This window comes from Mustela nigripes, chromosome 6 (genome assembly GCF_022355385.1).
Source record: "Mustela nigripes isolate SB6536 chromosome 6, MUSNIG.SB6536, whole genome shotgun sequence".
NCBI lineage: Eukaryota > Metazoa > Chordata > Mammalia > Carnivora > Mustelidae > Mustela > Mustela nigripes.
In genome coordinates, this window is record NC_081562.1 from 108,997,158 (window position 1) to 109,019,327 (window position 22,170).

At 50.7% G+C, this 22,170-nt stretch overlaps 1 protein-coding gene across 3 annotated transcripts in view; it reads right to left on the reverse strand.

Annotated features, from left to right (window-relative positions):
- LARP4B (La ribonucleoprotein 4B) overlaps positions 1-22,170 on the reverse strand; it is an 89,579-nt gene that overhangs the window by 11,305 nt on the left and 56,104 nt on the right. For all 3 annotated transcript variants that reach the window (XM_059403975.1, XM_059403976.1, XM_059403977.1), the window contains exons 6-14: positions 21,510-21,588; positions 19,910-20,046; positions 13,945-14,048; positions 10,876-10,986; positions 9,441-9,494; positions 9,148-9,357; positions 6,632-6,738; positions 5,868-6,119; positions 4,860-4,905 (exon numbers count right to left, since the gene is read on the reverse strand). In XM_059403975.1, coding sequence (XP_059259958.1) covers positions 4,860-4,905; positions 5,868-6,119; positions 6,632-6,738; positions 9,148-9,357; positions 9,441-9,494; positions 10,876-10,986; positions 13,945-14,048; positions 19,910-20,046; positions 21,510-21,588 — 1,100 coding nt within the window. The remainder of the gene's footprint in view (positions 1-4,859; positions 4,906-5,867; positions 6,120-6,631; positions 6,739-9,147; positions 9,358-9,440; positions 9,495-10,875; positions 10,987-13,944; positions 14,049-19,909; positions 20,047-21,509; positions 21,589-22,170) is intronic.

The following is a 22,170-nucleotide window of genomic DNA, read 5'->3' on the forward strand; positions in this document are numbered from 1 at the left end:
TTATAAAAAAAATTACATGCCAAAAAAATGGGCAACTTGTTAGACATAGATAAGCTCCTAGAAACCTATAATCTACAAAAACTGAAATAAGAAAAAGCAGAAAATTTAAACAGACAAATAACAGGCAAAGAAATCGAATAAGTAATCCAAAAACTCCCAAAAAACAAAAGTCCAGGGCCAAATGGCTTCCCGGGAGAATTCTACCAGCATTACCCTAATTTTAAAATCAGATAAAGACTCCACTAAAAATAAAAAAAGAGAGAAGTTCAGGCATACTTATCCCTGATGAACATAGATGCAACAATTCTCAATAAAATACTACCAAACAAAATCCAACAACCCATTAAAAAATCATTCACTACAATCAAGTGGAATTTATTCCTGCCTTCAAGCATGGTCCAATATTCACAAATCAATCAACATGATTTACCACGTTAATAAAAGAAAGGATAAAAATCATATGTGAGCAGGCGCCTCGGCCGCTCAGTGGTTAAGCCTCTGCTTTCGGCTCAGGTCATGATCCCAGGGTCCTGGGATGGAGCCCCGCATCGGGCTCCCTGCTCCACAGGAAGCCTGCTTCTCCCACTCCCACTGACCCTGCTTGTGTTCCCTCTATCGCTGTTCTCTTTGTCCAAGAAAGAAAATGCTTACAAATAAAAAACCACACGATCATTTCCGTAGATGCAGACAAAGCGCAACATCCAATCATGATAAAACCCCCCAATAAAGTAGGTACCGAGGGAAAATACCTCCATATATGATAAAGGCCGTCTACGAACAACCCACAGCACCCTCAATGGGGAAGAGGTGAGAGCCTTTCCTGTATGGGCAGCCACACAAGAGGACGTCTGCTCTCACCACCGTTATCTGTGACAGCACTGCAAGTCCTGGCCTCAGCGGTCAGACAACAGAGAGAACGAAAGGTCGTCCAGGGGCGCCTGAGTGACTCAGTCAGTTAAGTGTCTGCCTTCGGCTCAGGTCATGATCCCAGGGTCCTGGGATCAAGCCCCCATCAGGCTCTCTCTTTCTCCGCCCCACCTCCACTCTCTCACGGTCTCCGTCTCTCTCATAATTAAATCTTAAGGAAGGACGGAATGAAGGTCATCCAGGTCGCCAAGGAAGAAGTCAAAACCTCCACTATTTTCAGATAACGGCCCACACCTTAAACTGGAAAGATTCCACCAAAAAACTGTTAGAACTGATAAATTCAGTCAAGTCACAGGTTACAAAATCCATGTATAGAAATCTGTTGTTTATCTATACACCAATAATGAAGCAGCACAAAGAGAAATTAAAGAATCAATCCCATTCAATACTGCACCAAAACCAGGTAAGATATTGGGAAGAAAGAAGCCTGACCAAACGGGAGAAAGACGTGCGCACTCTGCAAACTGTGAAACGCTGATGAGAGAGACTGAAGAGGACATGAAGAAATGGAAAGGTGTTCCATGTTCATGGACTGAAAGAAGAGATGTTGTGAAAATGTCTGTAAGACCTAAAGCCGTCTGCACGTTGAATGTAACCCCTACCAAAATACCAACAGCATTTTTCTCAGAGCTAGAACAAACGATCCTAAAATTTGTACGGAATCACCCAAGACCTCAAATGGGCAAAGCAATCTTGAAAAAGAAAATAAAGCTGGAAGCATCACAATTCCGGACTTCCCGCTGAATTACAAAGCTGCGGTCATAAAGACAGGATGGTTCTGGCACAGAAACAGACGCATAAATCAGTAGAACAGAACAGAGAGCCCAGAAATGGACCCTCAACTCTACGATCAACTCATCTTTGACAAAACAGGAAAGAATGTCCAACGGAAACAAGACCGTCTCTTCAACAGATGGTGCTGGGAAAATTGGACAGCCACATGCAGAAGAATAAAACTGGACCATTTTCTTACCACACACAGAAATAAATTCAAAGACCTCAATGTGACACGTGAAACCATAAAAATCCTAAAGAGAATACAGGCAGTAATTTCTCTGACCGTGGCAGCAGCAACTTCTTTCTTGGTAAGTCTCCAGAGGCAAGGGAAATAAAAGCAAAAATGAACTAGTGGGACTTCATCAAGATACAAACTTTCTGCACAGCACGGAAACACAATCAACCAAACTGCAGGGCAACTTTCAGAATGGGAGAAGTTACATGCAAGTGATGTATCTAATAAAGTGTTAGTGTCCAAAATTACAAGAACTTCTATAACTCAACACCCCAAAATTAATACTCCTATTAAAAAACAGGCAGAAGACATTTCTCCAGAGATCTCTGGATGGCGAACAGACACATGAAAAGATGCTCCACATCACCCATCATCAAGGAAATGCAAATCAAAACCACAATGAGATAAAACATCACAGTGGTCAGAATGGCTAAAATTAACAAGTCAGAAAATGAAGGTGTTGACAAGGGTGCGGAGGAAGGGGAACCCCGTGCACTGTTGCTGGGAATGCAAACTGGCGCAGCTGCTCTGGAGAACAATATGGAGATTCCTCAAAAACATAAAAATAGAGCTACCCTCTGACCCAGCAATTACACTGGGTATTTTCCCAAAGAAAACAAAAACACTAATTCAAAGGGATGCATGCACCCCGACGTTTACAGCAGCGCTATTTACAACAGCCAAACTGTGTGTGTGTGTGTGTGTGTGTGTGTGTGTAACAATGGAATATTAGTCAGCCATCAAAAAGAACAAAATCTTGTCATTTGGAATGACATGAATGGACCTAGAGGGTATTACGCTAAGTGAAGTAAGTCAAAGACAGACAGTACCATCTGATCTCACGCATATGCAGAACTGAAGAAAGAGCAGATGAGCAAGGGGAAGAGAGAAACCAAGGCACAGACTCGTCCCTGTAGAGCACACACTGCTGGTTGCCAGAGGGGAGAGGGGCGGGGGATGGGGGACACAGGTGACGGGGAGGAAGTGCGCACCTGCTGTGACGAGCACTGGTGACGCGTGGCAGTCCTGAATCACTATGCTGCGCGCTGAAGCGACTCTGGGTCAACTAAGTGCAACTGAACACTTTTAACAATAAACCAATACAATGTAGTAAGAAGTTAAAAATATCAACCCCACCGTGTCTTTCCGGAGTCCCTGCCTGTTTCTCACCTTTATCACGGTGCAGGTAGCAGAGGTTCAGCTGGTTCCGGTGGGCGATGTGCCCTCAGAAGCAGGCCCGCACTTACGATCACTAGGCCCCTCCACGCTTCGGGAACCTCGGTGACTCGGCAAGGCTCTGAGTGAGGCCCAGACCTGTGGTCGCCAAGTACTTCTCAGGGGCTTTCAACATTTGCATTTTCTGAAGGGAACCCAGGTTTTCAGAAGACCACATTTCCAGGCATTCAAACTTCACAAAAGTTTACTAACCCCGAGTCCTGGGGAACAAGAGGAGCAGGCGACAATGCCGAGGCACAGAGCTGCCGAGCGGCCGCGCCCACAGGTGAAGGCTCGTCTTGAGTGCAGCGTTCAAAAAGTTTTTAGGATTTGCACGGCTTGAGGTGAGGTACGAATGTGGCCCTCGTCCCACAGCCTGGGTGGGCCAAGCAAGCACACGCTATTGCCCATTTCTAAGTTCCAGAAGTCACCAGACTGTCCCGATGCAACCACAAATGCATTCCCCTTAAGAAAAGCACCTGCATCGCATGCCTGGCCTTCCACGTGGCCACGACCACTGGGAGTCAGGAACACAAAATGTAGCAGATGGCAATGGAAGAAATGTCACCTCTAAATGTAATTTAGTAACCAGGGAAAACGATTCACTTAAGGTAACTATTAACTGACGACCTACTCTGATGCTAGCCTTGCCAGTCCAAACGTTACAGGAATTAATTCCAACTATAATCAGCCAATAAAAATCACCAAAACCAGACTAAACTAACCAACAAGGTAGAATTCTGGGTGTTTTACTAACTACTAATTCGTACTTTCTGAGTTCAAGACAGAGAAAACAGACCTTTTACAATGGGAGTGCACCTACCCACTGGCTCGGGGGGCTGGACCAAGAATTCACTCCGTCTCTCCAGTCCTCCAAGTGTCGATGTCTACATCCTTCCTCCCACGTGTGGACACACAGCGGCTCCACCTGCACACCAGAGCTGGGCAGAAGCCGTAGCCACGGGAGAAACTCGTACAGAACCCCAGCAAATGTGGCCGTGCCCCAGGTACTCAGCACTCACATGAGCCACCCTTTATTCCTGGGTTTGTTCCAAACGTAAGTTCCAACAGAAGGCAGTAATGCTTTCTTGCTTTCTTTCTCTTTAAGAGACAGAAAGAGGCGAAAGCAGGAGGAGAGGGAGAGGGAGTAGCAGGCTCCCCACCGAGCAGGGAGCCCGATATAGGACTCGATCCCAGGACCTGGAAATCATGACCCGAGCTGGAGGCAGACACGTAACCAACCCACTGAGCGCCCCCGGAGCTCTGGCAGTAACGCTTTCTGTGTAGGGGATACAAGTTAAATGTTCTGAACGAAAAATACCAATGAACTAATTCCCACTTAGAAGTCCACTCTGCTTATCAAGAACCATTAAGTTCCGTTACTCTCACTGGCACTGCGCGGTCACCCAGACAGACAACGCATCTCCACGTGTGCACAGACCGCCCTGCGCGCCTACTGGGTGGTCGGCGCTGCCTGCCACACAGCGCATGCGCATGGAGACACCACGGGGCGACACTCTGCAGCCACGGGGGCCAGCAGCATGTCTACAGATGCGCCACCAGCCTGTAGTTATCGCCTGACGCTCATCACGGTAGAGAAAAGCTCCACATGACTTAACCTTCAATCATGCCGTTAAATCACACGTCTGTTTAGTACAAATTGGGTTTAAAGTCTTATACGGGGTCAAGGGCTGGATGTACTCACTGTCAGCTTCTCCTCCCGTTTCTTCCGGTAGCCAAAGGAATTCTTCCTAGAGAAGAGGAAAGCAAAACACTGTGAACTTCTTCCCACTTGAAAGGTCTTTCACTGAGCACGTGTAAGCGCACACATAGTCTTTCTTACTTTGTAATCGGTTACAGTTGACTTTTTATTGTAAAATCCCAACCTTAGGAAGTATAAGCAAAACAAAAATTTTGTAGTAAAAGACTAAAAGTGATGTCGAGATTTAAAAAAAAAGAGTAAGAAAAACATTTACTGAGAGAATTTTCCTAGTGGACATTTAGGATTTTGTTACAGAAACACCTGACCGCCCATTCAGCTGCCCTGACAAGACCCATAAAATCAGACAGCGAGCTCCGCAGGTGAGCTGTTAGGCACTGCTAATGAAAACGGGCCGGGTTAACCGTCGAAGTGGAAGGACGCCAAAGCAGCCTGGCCTGCTCTCCCTCTCAGCCCGGACATGACCACATCAGCCCCCGTCCACTGCCGCCGCCGGCACTAAGGTTTCCAAGCCCCAGGCACCTGCGACAGCCAGCTCCCAGCTGTGTGCACAGGGCTCGAGAGGTCTGGGACCGGCACCGTGTCCCGCACTGAAGCAACAAACACCGATGGAGCGGCCAAGCCCTGGCAGGCCCAGAGGCCACACGCCGCTCTCGTGCCCTGGACAGGCTTCTGTGGCCTCATAGCCCGCAGGCTAATTCTATTCCACACTTCTGTTTTTATTTACTCTTCCCTTTGTTATTCCAACGGAATACACTGGTACTGTCTGTGTGAGCTGGACAGGAGTTCAAAGAAGTAATTTTGACTAATTCCTTTCCTTTACAGAAAACCTACAAGCAGTCTTGCCCAAGATGGCCTAACGAGCTGAGTGCTCGTGATGTATTTGAAAATAACATTTATAAAACATGCCTAAATTGATGGAACTTGTAAATACTAAGAACTTATTAGGAAAGGCAGGTCACGGCTATCTGACAGCAGCTCGGAAGGACTCACCTCCCTCTCCCTAAGCCAGGAGGCGACTCCGCGCTGCTCTGCTCCACTCGGCCAGACCCAACCTCCCTCTTGGTGTAGGTCGGAGGGTTCTGTATCCGTGTTCTAGGCTGACCTGTCTGCCGTGTCTGCGGGCTTCGAACACCGTTAATTAGCCGATCAGCGGTGAAGTTAAATATCGAAGGGCTTTCTAATAGCCCAGCTCCTCTCTCTGCGGTGGGAACTGCGTGGCGTAGATGAGATTTACTAGGATTCCTGTAAACAAAAGGTTTGCATGCTCATTCAGTTATAATGGGATCGTGGCATCCTAAAATGGGATTACTAATATAGGAATGTCCCGGCTCAAATGTGCTCTCTACTTAGAAAAATCTTGAAAATGTTACTGAAGAAACAGCTCAGGCATACCGTGTCTGCCAGCGCGAATCTGTGAGGTATCAACGTCCTGCGCAGCGGTGTCCCAGCCCACGTTAAAAGCGGACGCCCGCAGAGACAGGTGCAGACAATCTGCAGGCTCCCTGCACACGTTTCAGGGCTTCATTCATCCCACGAAATGTAAGTCGTGCCTCAAGCAGTCTGATTCGCACAAACACAACCCGACAGATCGCCAAGGCCGTTTCTTCACTAAGTCAAAGTGACTCGAGCACGTGGGGAGGACCACCTGGTTTAACGCCATCTGTCTTGCTGTGCCCTCGAGCACACCACACGGCAGGGACCCGTCACCCCCAACGCCAGACAACCACCGCCCTTCGACCACTCATGCAACTTGCCTGCTTCGTGGAGGGTACTGTCTGAGGGAAGTCAGAGGAGAGGCTGCAGGTTTGAAGGTTGGAGACGTAAACCCATTTATAAATCCAGTATTTGGAAACGGAGTCACCTAGATTCATTAAAAACAAACAAGTCAACAAGCCGTAAACAGACCTGGAACTGGTGAACACCATGCAGACCTTCTGCTTATCTGGGCTGTTTCTCGACATTTTATTCAATTTTATACTGAAAATATTCCCAGGCTGAGAAGAACATGGTGATAGATCATTGCCAATAAAGCGTATTTCCTGAGCCGGGCTGGGGCAAGACCTTTTTCCGGGCCGACTCGGGCGATGTCACAGCAGCCTGCCGAGGAAGCCACTGACACCTACTCGGAAGCTAGAGCCGAGAGCAAGTGGGGCAGAAAACGGATGTTCAGGACAGTGGAGAAACAGAAGTTGATTTTTTAAAAAAAGGAAAAAGGAAAAGCAGCAGGGGAAACTCAGGGTCAGAAAGATACCCTTGGAACTTTGTAAGCCACCTCAATAGGCTGCTTGAGAACAGTCGCCAGAGTCAGACTATTTAAAAACGGATCAATCACACCAGAAGCAGATTCTGAGATTATAAACAATGCAAAGGTCACTCGCACCAAATCCCTTCCTGGATGTACTTTTACATACACTATCCTGCTATCTGCGTGACTGTGCTCAAGAGTTTAAAAAATAAATTAGCTCCTGACCCAGTAATTTAATAGGACTCACAGAGAATTCACAGGCACCGTATGTTCACATCTGCTCAAAATAACATAGCACACTTTCGAGCAAGCACAAGGTCGCAGGTGCCCACCCCCAAACCAGGACCACAGGAACCCTCCTAAGTGGCCAGACAGCTGACCCCAGGTGCCAAGGGCCCCTACTCTAGCCCAATATGGGTGCCATCAGAGAAGTCAGAGCAGAGACTTAAGAGGAGCTGAACTGCACAACCACGGCGGCTAGCTTCCTTGGGAGAAATTCTCCCACACAAGAATTTGAGGACTTTATCCCCCCGGAAGGTTCTCTCATCCTGTATCAGCTCCATGGCTGTCGGCACGCTTTTACAGCAAGCAACAAAGATTTCAGAGAAGGAGAGCATTATGAGGAGTCCCTCTGAAGAGAGAGACGCGGCTCAACACCAGCACCTGTCTGCTAACTGCCTCTGCCACCGCAGGGTCCTAGGCCTGCGCCGGCGCCGGAGAGGACCCTCCTGACCCTCCCCGTCTGCCCTCCTCTCATCCCGTAAGCCACAGGCCAACAGCACATGCTTAGGGCACAGTAAGAAGCCGAACAGCTTTGTCTCCCAGTTCCCCGCCTCCGCCTCTGGGTCAGCTCAGAGACCCCCACGATGCCAGCGCTGCCAGGGCCTCGGCACACGCCGCCCCCTCTCCTGCAGCCTCGCCTCCCTCACACCCCTGCTGTAAGCTCAACGGAGGAGGACGGGACCCCGGGCAACCTCCAAGTTTGAGGCTTCACCGTGTTCAGTCCCGCTTGGTCAATGACCGCGTGTCTGACGGACACTGCTGTCTTCCCCAGGCCGCCTCCCTCCACGGACACATCTTGGCGCGGCAGCAGGGAACAGGCAGCATCCGCGCTCCGGCGACTCGCTCCTCTCCGGCCCTCCCTCAGCCAACGCCCTCCTCCCACTGCCAGTGGTAAGGGGGGCCGCGGCCCCGCCTGGCTCGCTGGCGTCTCCCGTGCCCCGCACCTGACCTGAGCGCCGCACGACTGGCCCTACTCACGCCACAGCCACATCCTCAGTCATCGACTGGCCTCCTGCTTTCCGACCACGACCTTCCACACACTCCAGTGCCCCGCTCTGGTGCCCACGAAAGCCACCCTGCAGCCCCAGGCACACCTGTCCATCTGTCCGTCCATCCGCACGGTCTCGGACGGGAGGCCGAGGGCCGGGGCCGAACAGCCAAGTGCTGCCTCTCACGCCCACGCTCCACAAGCGCGCGGCAGCGCCGAGGCAGGGTCCGCCTGACCGCTCGGACCTCTCCCCTCTGGCCAGCAGCGCCCCCGGAGGAAAGCGACGGGCGCCACTTCACAGGCCGGTCAGCTCTAGGGCTGGTGTGATGGAAAGCTCGCAGGCCTTCCACTCGTCCTCGGCTGCTGGGATTACTGAAACTCCTTCCTCCACCTCCTCAAAAGCACTTCTCGCTGCAACCCGCCCCACGCTCAGGAGTGACCCAGGCCTCCCAGAGCCCGGACCGACCACGCTGTGTGTGTTCCTGGGGATGACACAGCGTAGGAAGGTGCCGCCACACGGGAGAGCAGGCGGACTGGGCTGAGATCAATAGTAGAGCCTCCGAACGCTTTTTTTACGGGTACGACGCTGCATACTGATCTCCTGATTAAGTTTAAATCCAGCGAAGAACTCAGGTCTGTTTTATGCTGGCAAACCATCGACGCCCCTGATTCGCTACCAGAACATCCCTCCCGAGCACCCAGTGCAGCGTCCACAGCGTCCTGCTGCACGAGCTCCAAGCAACGACAGGACTCACCAGGGGGGGGTCGAGATAGCTGTGTGTGGCCGACCACGTCTGGGGGGCGATCAGGCTGTACAGGGGGAACTGCTGCTGGGGGCTGTAGACCGGAGGCAAGTAAAAGGAGGCTGTGTAGCGCTGCTGCGCGTAAAGGCTCATGTCCAGAGGTCTAAATCCATTCTTTGGCAAAAATGTGTTTATAGCGATTGCCTTTGCTTTTATCCGTGCCTATGTGGGAACAGAGAGATTTCTGTCAGAGTGCTCGAGAACCGGTCTGCAAGTAAAGAAAGTATAACCAAGGTCTTGCTTACCTTAATTGGTTTTCCTTGAAAAGTTTTGACTTCTTCTCGTAGATACTTGTAAGCCTGAGGGCAAAAATCATCCAAAATGCCACCATGTTAATCCTGTAAGTCAAATGAACTAACAACCCAATGCCTCGAGCCAGGAATGGTACAGGTAAGGTATGACAGACAAAGACCCAGAACACTGATTCTTAATCCACTTCCGGTCACAGACTCCTTCAAAGAACCTCTAAGACCCAGGGAGCCTCTCGCAAAAACTCTCCTGAATGACGTATGATTCTATCAGTGCTAACACACACCACCAAAGCCTCCCACGACCACAGGCTAAGGACACCGAGCCCCTAGCAGTTACCCTGACGTGAAAGCGGATTCACAGTTGGAGAAAGGGAGACACTCTGCTGGCGGTACCGGTGCAGCTCCTGCGCCTCTCCTAAGTGCCCTCCTTAGCTGGGAAGGCTCCGCGCCGCCTGCGCTGCCCACAGCCGCGCCCCGGCCCGTGCTGCTGAGGGGCCCTGCGCCTGCTCCGCCGACGGGACTCCCCTCAGCTCCCCCCGCCCGGCCCCTCCTAGGCCCCCTCCCTCCAACCCAGTCAAGCGCGTCCTTCAGAGGCCTGTTTCTTCTGATCACCGCAGCACCCACATCGCTTCCCCCCGCACGGCTCCCCCCCGAACAACCGGAGTCGGAACTGCGAGGGTCCACTTAAGGGCAGGCTTCAGCGGACACACAGAGGACAGGACTATGAACGGACTTTCTCCTCTCCGTGATTTTCTTCAGTCTCCTCTCTCCTCTAGCTTACTTTATTACGAGGACACAGTACACAACACAAATAACACACAAAACACGTGCCAAATGTTGCTGCTATCAGTAAGCCCACGGGGCAGCTGGCGGTGGAGTACGAGCCGTTCAGATGGGAGGCGTCCAGAGTTCGAGGTGCGTCCCCCCTGCATGGGGTCAGCATCCGTGACTCCCCTGTCGCTCAGGGGTCCGCCGTACTGGCATTCCTCGAATCACGTTAATGTTTCCCCCAATCAAGACCCCTCTTTCAGGCCAGGGAGAGCGTCTTCACTCCTTCCCTGTCCTCCCAGAGCTTCCCCAAGGCCTCTGCCAACTCTGACACGCACAGTGATGCCTCGTGAAACTTAAAATGACGTTCAGATTTCCCAGAACATTTTTTGAATATTAAAACTTTCTGTCACCCAGATGAAAGAATAGAAGTTATGTTCACGGGCTCCACGTCCTTGGGAAATAACATCACATGCTCCACTGCCCCACAATGGTCTTCACAACAGCCTACAGCCTACTTCAGTCTCTCTAACCTGATCCCCCTGTGCTTTATAGTCAGACTTGGGACCACCACACAGAAGTCATCTCCAGGCCCCAATGTAGTGCCCCCCACGTATGGCTTGTGAGGTAAGGGTAACACAGGGGTGGGGGGACAGCTTACCTGCTGTGCGTCAGCTTCAGTTTCAAACGTAATAAACCAATTATCGTTATAGGCAAATTCACAGTTTATAAATTTCGGTAAATTGTCTCCTTTAAATAGTGCTTCTACTTCCTACAGGAAAGAGAGAGGGAGAAATTTACTCTCATCTCTGCCACATGTGTCCTCACCAAGTAGAAACGACTCCCAGGGACAGGGGGTGCGTCTCCCCCACCAGGCAGAGCAGAGAACACTCCCGGCGCACAGGCGCTCGGGCACAGCGTGCAGAAGGGCACCGCTCTGGCGTGGGCACGGACACGCCCTGGAGTCACGGGGCCCTACTTCTGCTTCACAGCACTCCTGGAAGGTCAAAGGGAACCTCACATGAAGCTCAACTCCAGTTCCAGGAAACAACACGCGAACACTTAGTACCCAATAAAGTAAAATCCAAAATGCCTGGCATCCATTCAGAATCTACTGGGCGCACAAAGAAACAGAAAAATGGGCCCTGAAGGAGAAAAAAAGAATCCATCACATTAGACCCAGAAGTGATACAGACGACAGAATAAAAAGGCAAGAATATTAAAGCAGCTCTGGGATATATATTCTATATTCAAAAACGTAAAGACTGAGCGTGTTAAAGAGAGACACAGAAGAGGAAAAAACAAAGATCCAAAAAGAACTTCTGGAATGAAAAATGCGGTAATGTAGGATTAGCCGTTAGTTAGGAAGTTTGACAAGTAAAGACAGAAGAAGAGAAAAAGTGAAGAAATGACACTTCAGGAAACTTCTGTTCAAGAGACGTGCAAGCGGCACCAAGGGGCATCACCATCAAATGGCTTAAAACCTCACAGCACCGGGGAGCAGGGGAGCAGCGCTAACACGCAGAGCAGCTAAGGAGACGCGACGCGCAGCAGAGCGCAGGACAGCAGCGGCTGCGGACACAGGAAGGAACGCAAACCTGGAACCCCGAATTCTACACCCAGAGGAAAGGGCTTCCATAAATGAAGGAAAAATACAGATCTTCTCTAAAAGAATGAATAAAAAAGAAAAGAAAAGAATTTCTCAAACACACCAAAGCTGAAAACCCGCGCTGCCAGGAGAGCGGAGCCCGAGAACTGAAGGACCACGTGGGCAGAAAGGAAGCGGGAGCGAGGGCGGACCTGGACGCGCGCACAAAAAGCCACGTCAATGGCAAATGCTGCATAAAGACATCTCGCTTACTTTCAATCTCTCGGAAAGAAAATGAGCTTGTCGGACGCAAACGTGACAACATACCGTGTGGTTCGGGGCGGCAGCACGTGCCAGCCGGGCATGGGAGCGGCGACGCCCGCGGAGGACGGCCCCACCGACCCCGGACGCACCCACCGACGTGCCAGCGGGGAGAACGAAAGAGCTGGAGCGAGAAGCCAAGAAAGGGAGACAGAGAGAACGAACGTGACCCAAGCCGAATGAGAGGCGCGGGAAGAAGAGGACCAGCACGGAGAGACGGAGCAGCAGGCGGGAATCCGAACCCAGTCCCACTGCTGAGGGCTCACACCAAACGCTCCCAAGTCCCCGCCGAGAAGGCCACGAACCTCCGAGCGGCCCAGGAGAGCAGGACGCCTGTCCAGGCAGCCCGCGGGCCGCCCGCTCCCGCCGCCGACAGCCAAGGCGCTAAAGGCGCAGACGCCGGGCCGTGCCCACAGGGACAGGACAGCACGGGGGGCAACGCCGCGGACACCACGGTTGGTTCCAGAGCAAAGTACTCCCAGGGAATCAGGGCCATTCTGTGAAAGTCCATTACTCAACCAAATGAACTACCATTTACAGACTTCTCCAACCACGGGCAGGCACGGGGCTGCGCAGCTGGCGCGGAGGGCTCTGCGCCCCGCACGCTCACGTCCGCCCCTGCAGCCCGGCCGCTCTCCCCTTCGCTTCTGTTTCAAACTCAGTTTACCAAAAATCTAAAACACTTCCATGGCTCAATCTTACAACAGATCTAGGGAGTGCCGTTTGGAATAACACAAATATACCAAGATCATCGTGTGCGGCTCAAAAAGAGAAAATTCTTCTCGGCTTTAGCCCTTCCGAGTGTCTCAGAGGACCTCCATGTGCGGGGTCACCGGGAGCTAACCAAGACTCCGGACCGGCAGAAAGAAGTAAGGTGACACTCCATATTTACAACCTCAGAAAGAAGAGGATAAAAAATTCATTCCCAATTTCTTTTTCTTCATAGAGAACCCAGAACTAGAAAACAGCGTTAGCTGAACAAAAAGTAAAACTCGCTGGAACAGGGTGGCACTCGAGAAGGGCGAGACTTCTTCGGCCAGGGTTGTCACACCGCGCCTCCATCACACCGCACCAAGAAGTGTCCCTCAGACACCCACACACGCACTGACCGCCTCCACAGAAACGGCGCTGAGCGCGCGGGCGGCTCGAGTCCCTCAGGCCTGACCCACAAACACCCGTGATGGACGGAACGAACCTCCTGGGGTCGCAGACAGTCCCTGCAGCAGACAGCGGTCGTGCTGTCAACAGGCCAGAGCTGGTGCTGTCGGAGCCTCACATGAAGGCTCCTCATCATTTCTGGGGCGGCTGCCAGCTTGTCACTGCAAGAGGCACCGCAGTCTATGCTTTCGGACAAGGGACGGAGTTTTATAGCAACGCAGTAGCTGTGGAAGACTTCTCGTGACTCTGACACGATCAAATACTGCGGTTCCCTCAAATTATTGCCTAAGTTGGTACCTTTTTTTATTTTTTAAAATTTGAGATCGAGTGAGAGGAGAGAGCACAAGGTGGGTAGCCGGGAGAAGCAGGCGCCCCACACGGGGCTCGACCCCAGGGCCCTGGGGATCGCTTAACCAACCGACCGAGCCACCCAGGCGTCCCACCCTCGTCAGTATTTTTACCATGAAGAACAGAATGGAGCTCCAGGACCCAACGTTTGAGCACCACTCTTAAAAATGAGTCACACTGTAACCAACAGTGTGTAAATCCTGGGAAGAGTGTTACTGTGTGTATTCTTTACAATACGCCCTCTAAAAAAACCACAGAAGTAAACAAATAAAACAAAAACCCACAAAGTCCGAGCACGCTTCAGAGGAGACTTACTTCTACAGGCGTGGACTCCGGTATTTCCCGCAGGATCACAATGCAACGACTCTGATTTGGCCTTACTTTTTCTCCCTTCTCATCCACTTGGACTAACGGTAAAGCTACAAAGAGAAGAAAAATGAATGGTAAAACACAAATATTCAAACAAATTGTCTGTATTCTAGTTATGACATAACAGATACTCCGGTGTGATGTGCTGTATCTCACTTACTCAACACAAAGAAGACACGTGGATGCACTGGGACACCTTAACACACCCATCTCACAGGTTAAATTTCTCAAAACCAAGGAGCACGGGAATTTAAAAAGTCCTTTAAGATTCTAGAGTAAATGCAACGCCATGAAACAAGGATCCCACAGCGCAAGCGACCTGTACACGACAACTCAGGAGTTACTGGCTTCCTCTTTTCTACGAGCCCCTAGCGTCAAATAATTTTCTGACCCACCACGACTCTTTATTTTGAATCACGAGGTGCCACGGGCATCCTACACAGCTTTTCCCAGCAATGACGTCCTCCAAAACCGCAGCCCCCGGTCAGCACAAGGACGGTGGTGCCGGGGCAACAGTGCCAACACGGGGACAAGCCGGATTCAGACCTCACAAGTTTCTACATACGCTCCTTTTTGTGATGTTCTGTTTTGGTGTCACGTCTATGAAACTGCACCACGTGTAGATTCTAGTCACAACGCAGCACGACACAGTCAGGGCTCGGAGCTGTCCACCCCCCAAAGAAGACAGGCTGCCAACATGAGGAACGAAGACTAACTTCACTACAGGTTCTACTAATATTGAAAGTACCTTAAGGGAACATTATGAAAAAGTTCCTGCCAATAAACGTAAGTTAGACAACTTACACGAAACAGAAACATCCTTAAAGATACACTCTAGCAACGTTCACTCTAAGAAGACAGTCACCAACACAGACCCGGATCTATGAGAGAGAGAAACTCAAGGCCCACGTGGTATCCCCGGAGAATCCTATCAAACACCTGAGAAAAAAATAAACCCGTTCTACAGCACAACCTCTTCCTAAATACCTGAAAGAGAATACCCGCCAGCTCCACCTGCGAAGCTGGCCGCTCTCCGATACTCAGACGGAGCAAAGACAACACAAAGCAAGAAAACTAAAGACCAATATCCCCTGTGAACACGGATGAAAAATTCTCACAAACTCTGCCAAATCAAACCATACAATATATAAAAATGATAATAAACCATGACAAGTGGGTTTTATCTCAGTAATGAAAGGCTGGTTTACCAATCAAAAATTAAGCAACAGGGGCGCCTGGGGGGCTCAGTGGGTTAAGCCTCTGCCTTCGGCTCAGGCCGTGATCAGAGGGTCCTGGGATCAAGCCCCGCACTGGGCTCTCTGCTCTGTGGGGAGCCTGCTTCTCCCTCTGCCTCTGCCTGCCTCTCTGCCCACTTGTGATTTCCGTCTGTCAAATAAATAAATAAAATCTTAAAAAAAATATTAAGCAACAGAATTCACATTAATGGGCTAAACAAAAAAACATACAATCACCTCACAGATGCAAAGTATGTGGCAGAACCCAACATTCCTAAAAAGAAATTTTTTCAGCAAATTAGGAACAAGAGAAACTTCCTCATGTAGGAAAAGCCAACGTCTAGCATCACACTTACTGAAGACAGGACAAAGCAACAACAGCGCTCTCTCCGCTTCTGGTCGGCGCTGTCCCGAAGGCTCAACCAGGGCAGTAACGTGAGCGACAGAAACTGGACGCACCCAGACCGGGTACGAAGAGCTGAAACTTTCCATTCACAGGCAACAAGCTTATCTCTATGAAGAAAATCTGAAAAAATTTCCCAAAAAACTAGAATTGAGGAGTTTTAACAAAGTTTGAAACTTTGTTACAAAAAATACTAAAATGAATTGTATTTCTACATCCTAGCACTGAAGGAAAAATGAAATAAACACATTAAAACTGTGTGAAAAACGGGAAAATAATTATAAAATCTGTTAAGATATGGACTACCTGTACATTGAAAACTGCAGAAATTACCAAGAACAAATTATAAAAGATGTAAATCAATGGAGAGTTACTGTGCTCACGGAATGTAAACCTCACCATCGTTATGTGTCAATTCTCCCCAAATCAATTTGTACATTCGATGCAATCCCAATAAAAATATTTTTAAGGGTGGCTCAGTCAGATAAGCAGCTGCCTTCGGCTCAGGTCATGATCCCAGGGTCCTGGGATCGAGTCCCTCATCGGGCTCCTTGCTCAGCAGGGAGCCTGCTTCTCTCTCCACCTCTGCCTGCCCCTCTGCCCGCTTGTGCGTGCTCTCTCTCAATCTGACAAATAAATAAATAAAATCTTAACAACAAGAAACCTTAATTTAAAAAAAAAAAAGACACTGCAGGGCAGGTGTCAAAGCAGAGAAGCAAATCAAGGACAGAGGCCCGGAGATAAACCGGCAGTGGGGGGCGGACGGTCCCGACAACGGCACCATCCAACTTAGGGGCGAAGGGAGAGCCCGTCCAGCTGACGGCACTGGAACAGCTGCACATCCACATGTGAGCGGGGCAGAGAACTTAGATCCATACCTCAAACCACATACTACTATTAGCCTAAAATGGACCACAGACCTAAAAATGTAAACCCTAAAACTATAAAACTTCTGGGAGAAAACCTCCATGGCTTTGGTAACCACAGATTTCTTAATCGCTATGCCACCAAATGCAAGATCATAAAAGAAAAAAATTAATAAATTGAGCTATACCAAAAATTCAAAAGAGTGTTGTTCCAAAGACACTATCATTGGCAGAATACAAAAGAGAAGCTAGAGACTAGGAGAATGGATTTGCAAATCACACCCCTGATAACAGCTTATACCCGGACCCAGGTAAGGATAACACAGGTCTCACACTACACACCCTCCCACAAACCTCAACTGTACGAACACTAATAAAGAGGCGGGGGTGGGGGCACAAGAACAGACACTTCAACAAAGATAAAAGCAGAGCAAAGAGGCACGTGAAAAGACTGTTCCGTGTCACCAGCCATTAGGGAAACAGAAACCGAAAGAGCAATGAGGTGAAGTCAGAGAATCTGCAAGTAAGACCCCCGCAGGCGGCCCGCGACAGCAAAGGTGTGGGGCAACTGGCCGCAGCACCGCAGGCAGTTTCACAAGTCAGAACACACCCTCCGTCCCGGGCCGGCTACTGAGAGAAGCAGAAGCCCCGCGCACGAGGGGACTTGCACACCAGTGCTCGTGGCACCTGATCTGGAGTGGTGCAGCCTGGCCAGAGCGAGTCTCACAACGGGGGTGAAAAACCAAGTGCGGCCGATCTACAGCGCGGAGCAGGACTCGGCAATGAGAGACCAAAAGGTATGGATGCGCTCTCCAACAACCGTGCTGAGCGCGGGAGACCGGACCCCCACCCCTAAAGGTCACTACACGACTGACTGCATTTGCACGAAGCTTCAGAAAATGCAAACTAAGGCACAGTGACAAAAAGCAGATGGGGGGTGGCCTGAAGCAGGAGGAAACTCCCGGGCGGACAGTACGGTCGTCATCGCCACTACGGTAGCTCTGCAGGTGCATGAAGATGTCGTGACTTGACAGATGTACAGGCAGTAATTTAAGGTGTGTAAACTCTACCTCAGGAAAGCTGTAAAAACAAAACAAGCAGGGACTGGCGACGTTCCCTGTGCTTCTCATCTCCTGATTTTGTCCCCAGTTAGTGTGCCCCCCCCAAGGGTCACCTTGAACCAGGAAGGTCAGTCGCACTCGGGTCTTTACACTCTCAGCCCTGGACCTCTGACCCATGAAAGGCCGACTCCGATCTATGTGACTCGTACCTACACGCTGCAGACGTTATCGGTCCGCAGGTCTGTGAAACAGACTGTAGTCAGCAGTACGACGGGTTCCTGCTGAAAACGTAGCCTAGTTTATTTTAATCGTTCCAGCGCTCACGGTGAGGCTCCGTCACATCTATTCATGCTCTGGGGACAAACACCTGAGTCTATTCTTAAGTTAGCAATTTCAACTGTATTAAGTATAAAAGCAAAGCGTTTGAATTGGGCATTCTGTGCCATGCACTCCGTACCACGTATATTATGACACAAAAACGTAATTTATGCAGTTCAACCAACACTAGAGTTCTGGTGTTGTACTGGGGAATATTCAAAATAAAATGTTATCAAGGGTCTACTGGGTATCTAATGCTACGTGCGAGGCATTCTGGGGACAGGAGTAAGATTTAAACAGGAGATCTCTGCTCACAGAGGCTCATTTCTCTCACCGTCCGCAGAACTACAACCGCTACTCTAACTCCACAATCCATCAGGCCGTCGTGCTGGCACGTGTCTCTGTCTGAAGCCAAGTGAACGAGGCAATGAGACACTTCAGAGCTGGGGAGGAAGGCAAGCAGGTACCCCCGCAACTCCAGACCCTCCCGCCCAGCAGGGAAGGCAGAAGAAGGGCGGAGAGGCCGGCGGGGCTGTGGGTCCACGGGGACAAACAGCCTCCCTGCGGCAACCACACTGGGCAACCCAACAGCCTCCTGCGCCGCAGGAACGACTCCTGCCAGCGTCACCCAGGAATCAGCCACGGGGCAGCCGAGCTCCCAAGCAACGGCTGGAAGAAATAACTACACCCGGGACTCCTGATAATGACCAAAGACCGTGAACTGAGTAAAGTGTTTTTGGGTCAGGAAAGCCACTGGCCTTTATTTAAGTGCGCCAGACAGGACCAGACTCAACCCGACCAGCAAACAGACTTCTTTTCTGAACGGAACGTCAAAAACAAAGCCACACGGGAAAGCATAAACTATCTTGGGAAACGGCGGTTATAATTTTCAGAATTCAAACTTCATAGATGATGCTTGCTCGTTTCTTCACTATCTGCTCAAATAATTTAGTGACCTTACAAAATCTGTCTAGGAACAGGAAGCAGAGAACTTTCATTTGCGAATAGAAATCCAACCAAGTTTTAAGATAAAATGTTCACCTATTCTTCTATGAAGTCGAATGCACACAAGAAGTCATCACCACCCGTCAGTCATGCTGGGGAGAGTGTAGAATCACTGCTGCCTCAGTGACGGAGAGTCACAGCGGTGACACAGGGAAACGGGGTTTCAGTTCTGGCTTGACGGATGTCCCCTCATTTAGAAATATTTGGGGCAAGGGGACATACTGTACACTGTGTTCTTTGTGAAGGAGTCAGAGCAGCCCTGAGAAGGGAGACTGCAGAAATAAATCATCTGGTACTTGCAGTCCTATTATAAAAAGTGACTTTCTATAATTAAAAACAATCCCATTTGAAAAGATATCCAATATACTGTACACTGAACTTAAAACTCATCCCCAGGGAAGCTATCCCAGGCGGCAGGGAGGGCGGAGGCAGTACAGGGGCCCTCCAAAAGCTCCGGGCGGCGGTGGTCTCGCAGCCGCACGCTGAGGCCCACGCTGACGCAGCCAAGCGGCACACGCACGCACAGCGCAGCACCCAGGATGTCGCCTGTAATCCAGGCAGATGGTGTCTTTGGAAACACATGACCAAGTGGCTGGGCTGTAGACACCTGCACCAGCAAACCACAGCTTAGAAGCCCACAGTCCCGGAACCCCTGCCGGACTTCTGAGGTATTAAACCTTGCTCTGATGTGGTCAGAGGTCCAAGAAACAACTTCACTCACAATAACCTTCTAAAGAAAACAGTCCCACTCCACCCAAACTTGAGCCAGAATTTGAAATTTACAGCCCTTATGCTAATGGAACCAGCCTCCAGCGCCACCCTTCCCCACATCTGTCACCAGCCCCAGCGGGCTTCCGCCTCTGCAGCAGCCTTTCTCGGGCGCACGCCCGCTGAGATGCGTTTCTGAGCCTGTCAACACCCCCCACCAGACAGGGCGCCGGCCGGAGCAGCCAGGAAGCTGAAGGAAGACCCCACTTGCCCTCAAGACCACATTCTCACCCACCCAGACCGCCGTTTACTTACACCTCAGCACCTCCACAATCAAGTTCATGTCAGTGCTGAGCTTCTTGACGTGGTCCAGGTTAGCTACCGTGGTGATTGGCACATACTGATCACTGTCCATCTGCGATATAAGGTACATGTCGCTAGCCAGGTTCTCCCTGCGGAAAGAAGACAAGAGCTTTTAATGCCTCCTTCTCTAAAGGGACGCTTCCAGAGAGGGGTGAGCATGGCCCGGCTTCAGAGCCAGAGGAGAGCTCCAACCCCAACTGGGCCTCATCCTCTCTCGGACCTTAGGGAAAACTTTTTTAGAGACCTCTGGGGAGGCAGAGAGAGCAGAAGTACAGTGCACCTTTTACAATCACAATGACTGAGTGGATAATCCATTAAAAATGTATTTATAGCTTATCTCTGTGCTAAAAAGTATCTGAGTAAACTTATTAAAAATATACACAGTTTCTTAGGTAAGAAAATCCAGCTGTAAGAACAGGCCAGGAGGCCGGTGCCCAAGTGCCTGCTGCGCCCGCCGAGCCATCTGGAACGCTAGCAGCCGGAAGCAGAGAAGGACCCAGAACCAATCCCACAGCCCTCGGGGTCACAGCAGGCAGGCTGCAGGCGCTGGCAGCTCAGGGGTTTGGACCTCTGGAGAGGCTTCTAGTAAGAAGTCTCCGTTAACAGGACAACGTGCTCAGAACACCTCAACGCAGACGCACTGGTCCTAGGGAAGGCATAGGACAGTCTCCAAGGCCTGCAGACGGCAACACTGCTCCATCCCCACGGGTCCGGCGGCGCAGGCGGCCCAGAGGGAGCTGTGTGAGATGCAGACGCCACCCTTCCACCTCGCTGCCTCGGAGCAGCGGCTCTCCCCTGCACAGCGTACACGGAGGCCGTGTGCCAGGGCCCTAACTGGGGAGGGGTGGGCCAGGACGGCAAGCTGGGGCACCCGTCCCGCCTCTCCCCTCCACACAGCTCCACGGTCTCTACGGCAGCCCTTCCCAGAGGCTCTGTGGAAGTCCGAAGGCAGCCCCAGAGAAACACTTGAAATATCGCCACCGCTGACAGAAGACCTTCCCCACGGCCCGTCAGTTATCCTCACAAAGACAACTACACTGAGCCCAACCCCACCTTCCTGTATGTAGGTTTCCGCCACGTGGAACTTTAAAGGCTCCACTCCGCGTGTCAACAGAAAAGGCGGTACTTAGGACGAAGGCACGCGTGGAGCTACAGGCGGCACACACAGACACAGAACGGCTTGCTCCTGCAGAGCCCGGCGTGCCGGGGGAGCTGGAACAGGAAGTCTGTTCTGACTTCACCACGCTCAACCGTGTCCCTGTGAGGTCCCGCCCTCAGAGTCTGATTCCGTGGGACTGGGGGCGGGGGTCGCGTCCAGGACTCTGAATTTCAACAAGCAACCCAGGTCATGATCATCACGATGAATTGGGGAGAACCGTGGGAAACACCGGCCTAGCTGATTCGGCAAAGGCATTCCCTCCTCCACATTCCGCATGTCCTGTGCCGAGATCAGCAGCTCCTCGCCCCTTCTGCACAGTGTCACAGCTGTACGTAACAGCCAGTGCCCAACAGCCGAGAGAGCAGGCACTAGAACAGCCATCGGCATCCTTACCTAGATAAGCAGAATTCCAACGTCTTTTTAAGTACTTCTCGGGGGTCCTCCGGGCTTTCCGGCTGAGACTCATTTCCTCCTACATAAAAGAAATGATCAACTCAGGAAAAATGGTTTAAAATTTACCAAGCAGATGATTAAGCACAGTGATTCTCCTGTTTCCAACATACGTATTAATTCATCTACACATCTGTGCACAGACAGTAAGAAAACCGCTACTTTACCTACTAAGAAAGGGAAATCAGAGGCAAAAAAACTTAAAATCCCCTCTCCCCTAACCCAAAACAACAGTTCATCTGAGGAGCCGGCCTTGTTAGTCCGGCCTTGTTAGTGAAGGGCGGAGGTCCTGCTTCCCTGTTCCTCCGCCCTATGAAAAAGTGTTAAGTCTCTTTAATACCTTGTATCAATTCAAAAAGGACTTCCAGGGAGCCTGCAGGAACGCAGATACTTAAACATTAACAAAATATAAAGGAAAGAATAAAAGCAAGGAAAAAGATAAACAGGCCAGAACGATAAAGGCTGGGGCCCCTAAGCCCACGGGCCGTCAGGACGACACAGTCTCCACACCGGAGTCTTACGAACTTGCTCTAAGCCCACGTGGTCAAAGCTCCAGGCGGCAAGTGCTGGGCTTCAGAGTCTGACGGGAGGGAGCACACACGCG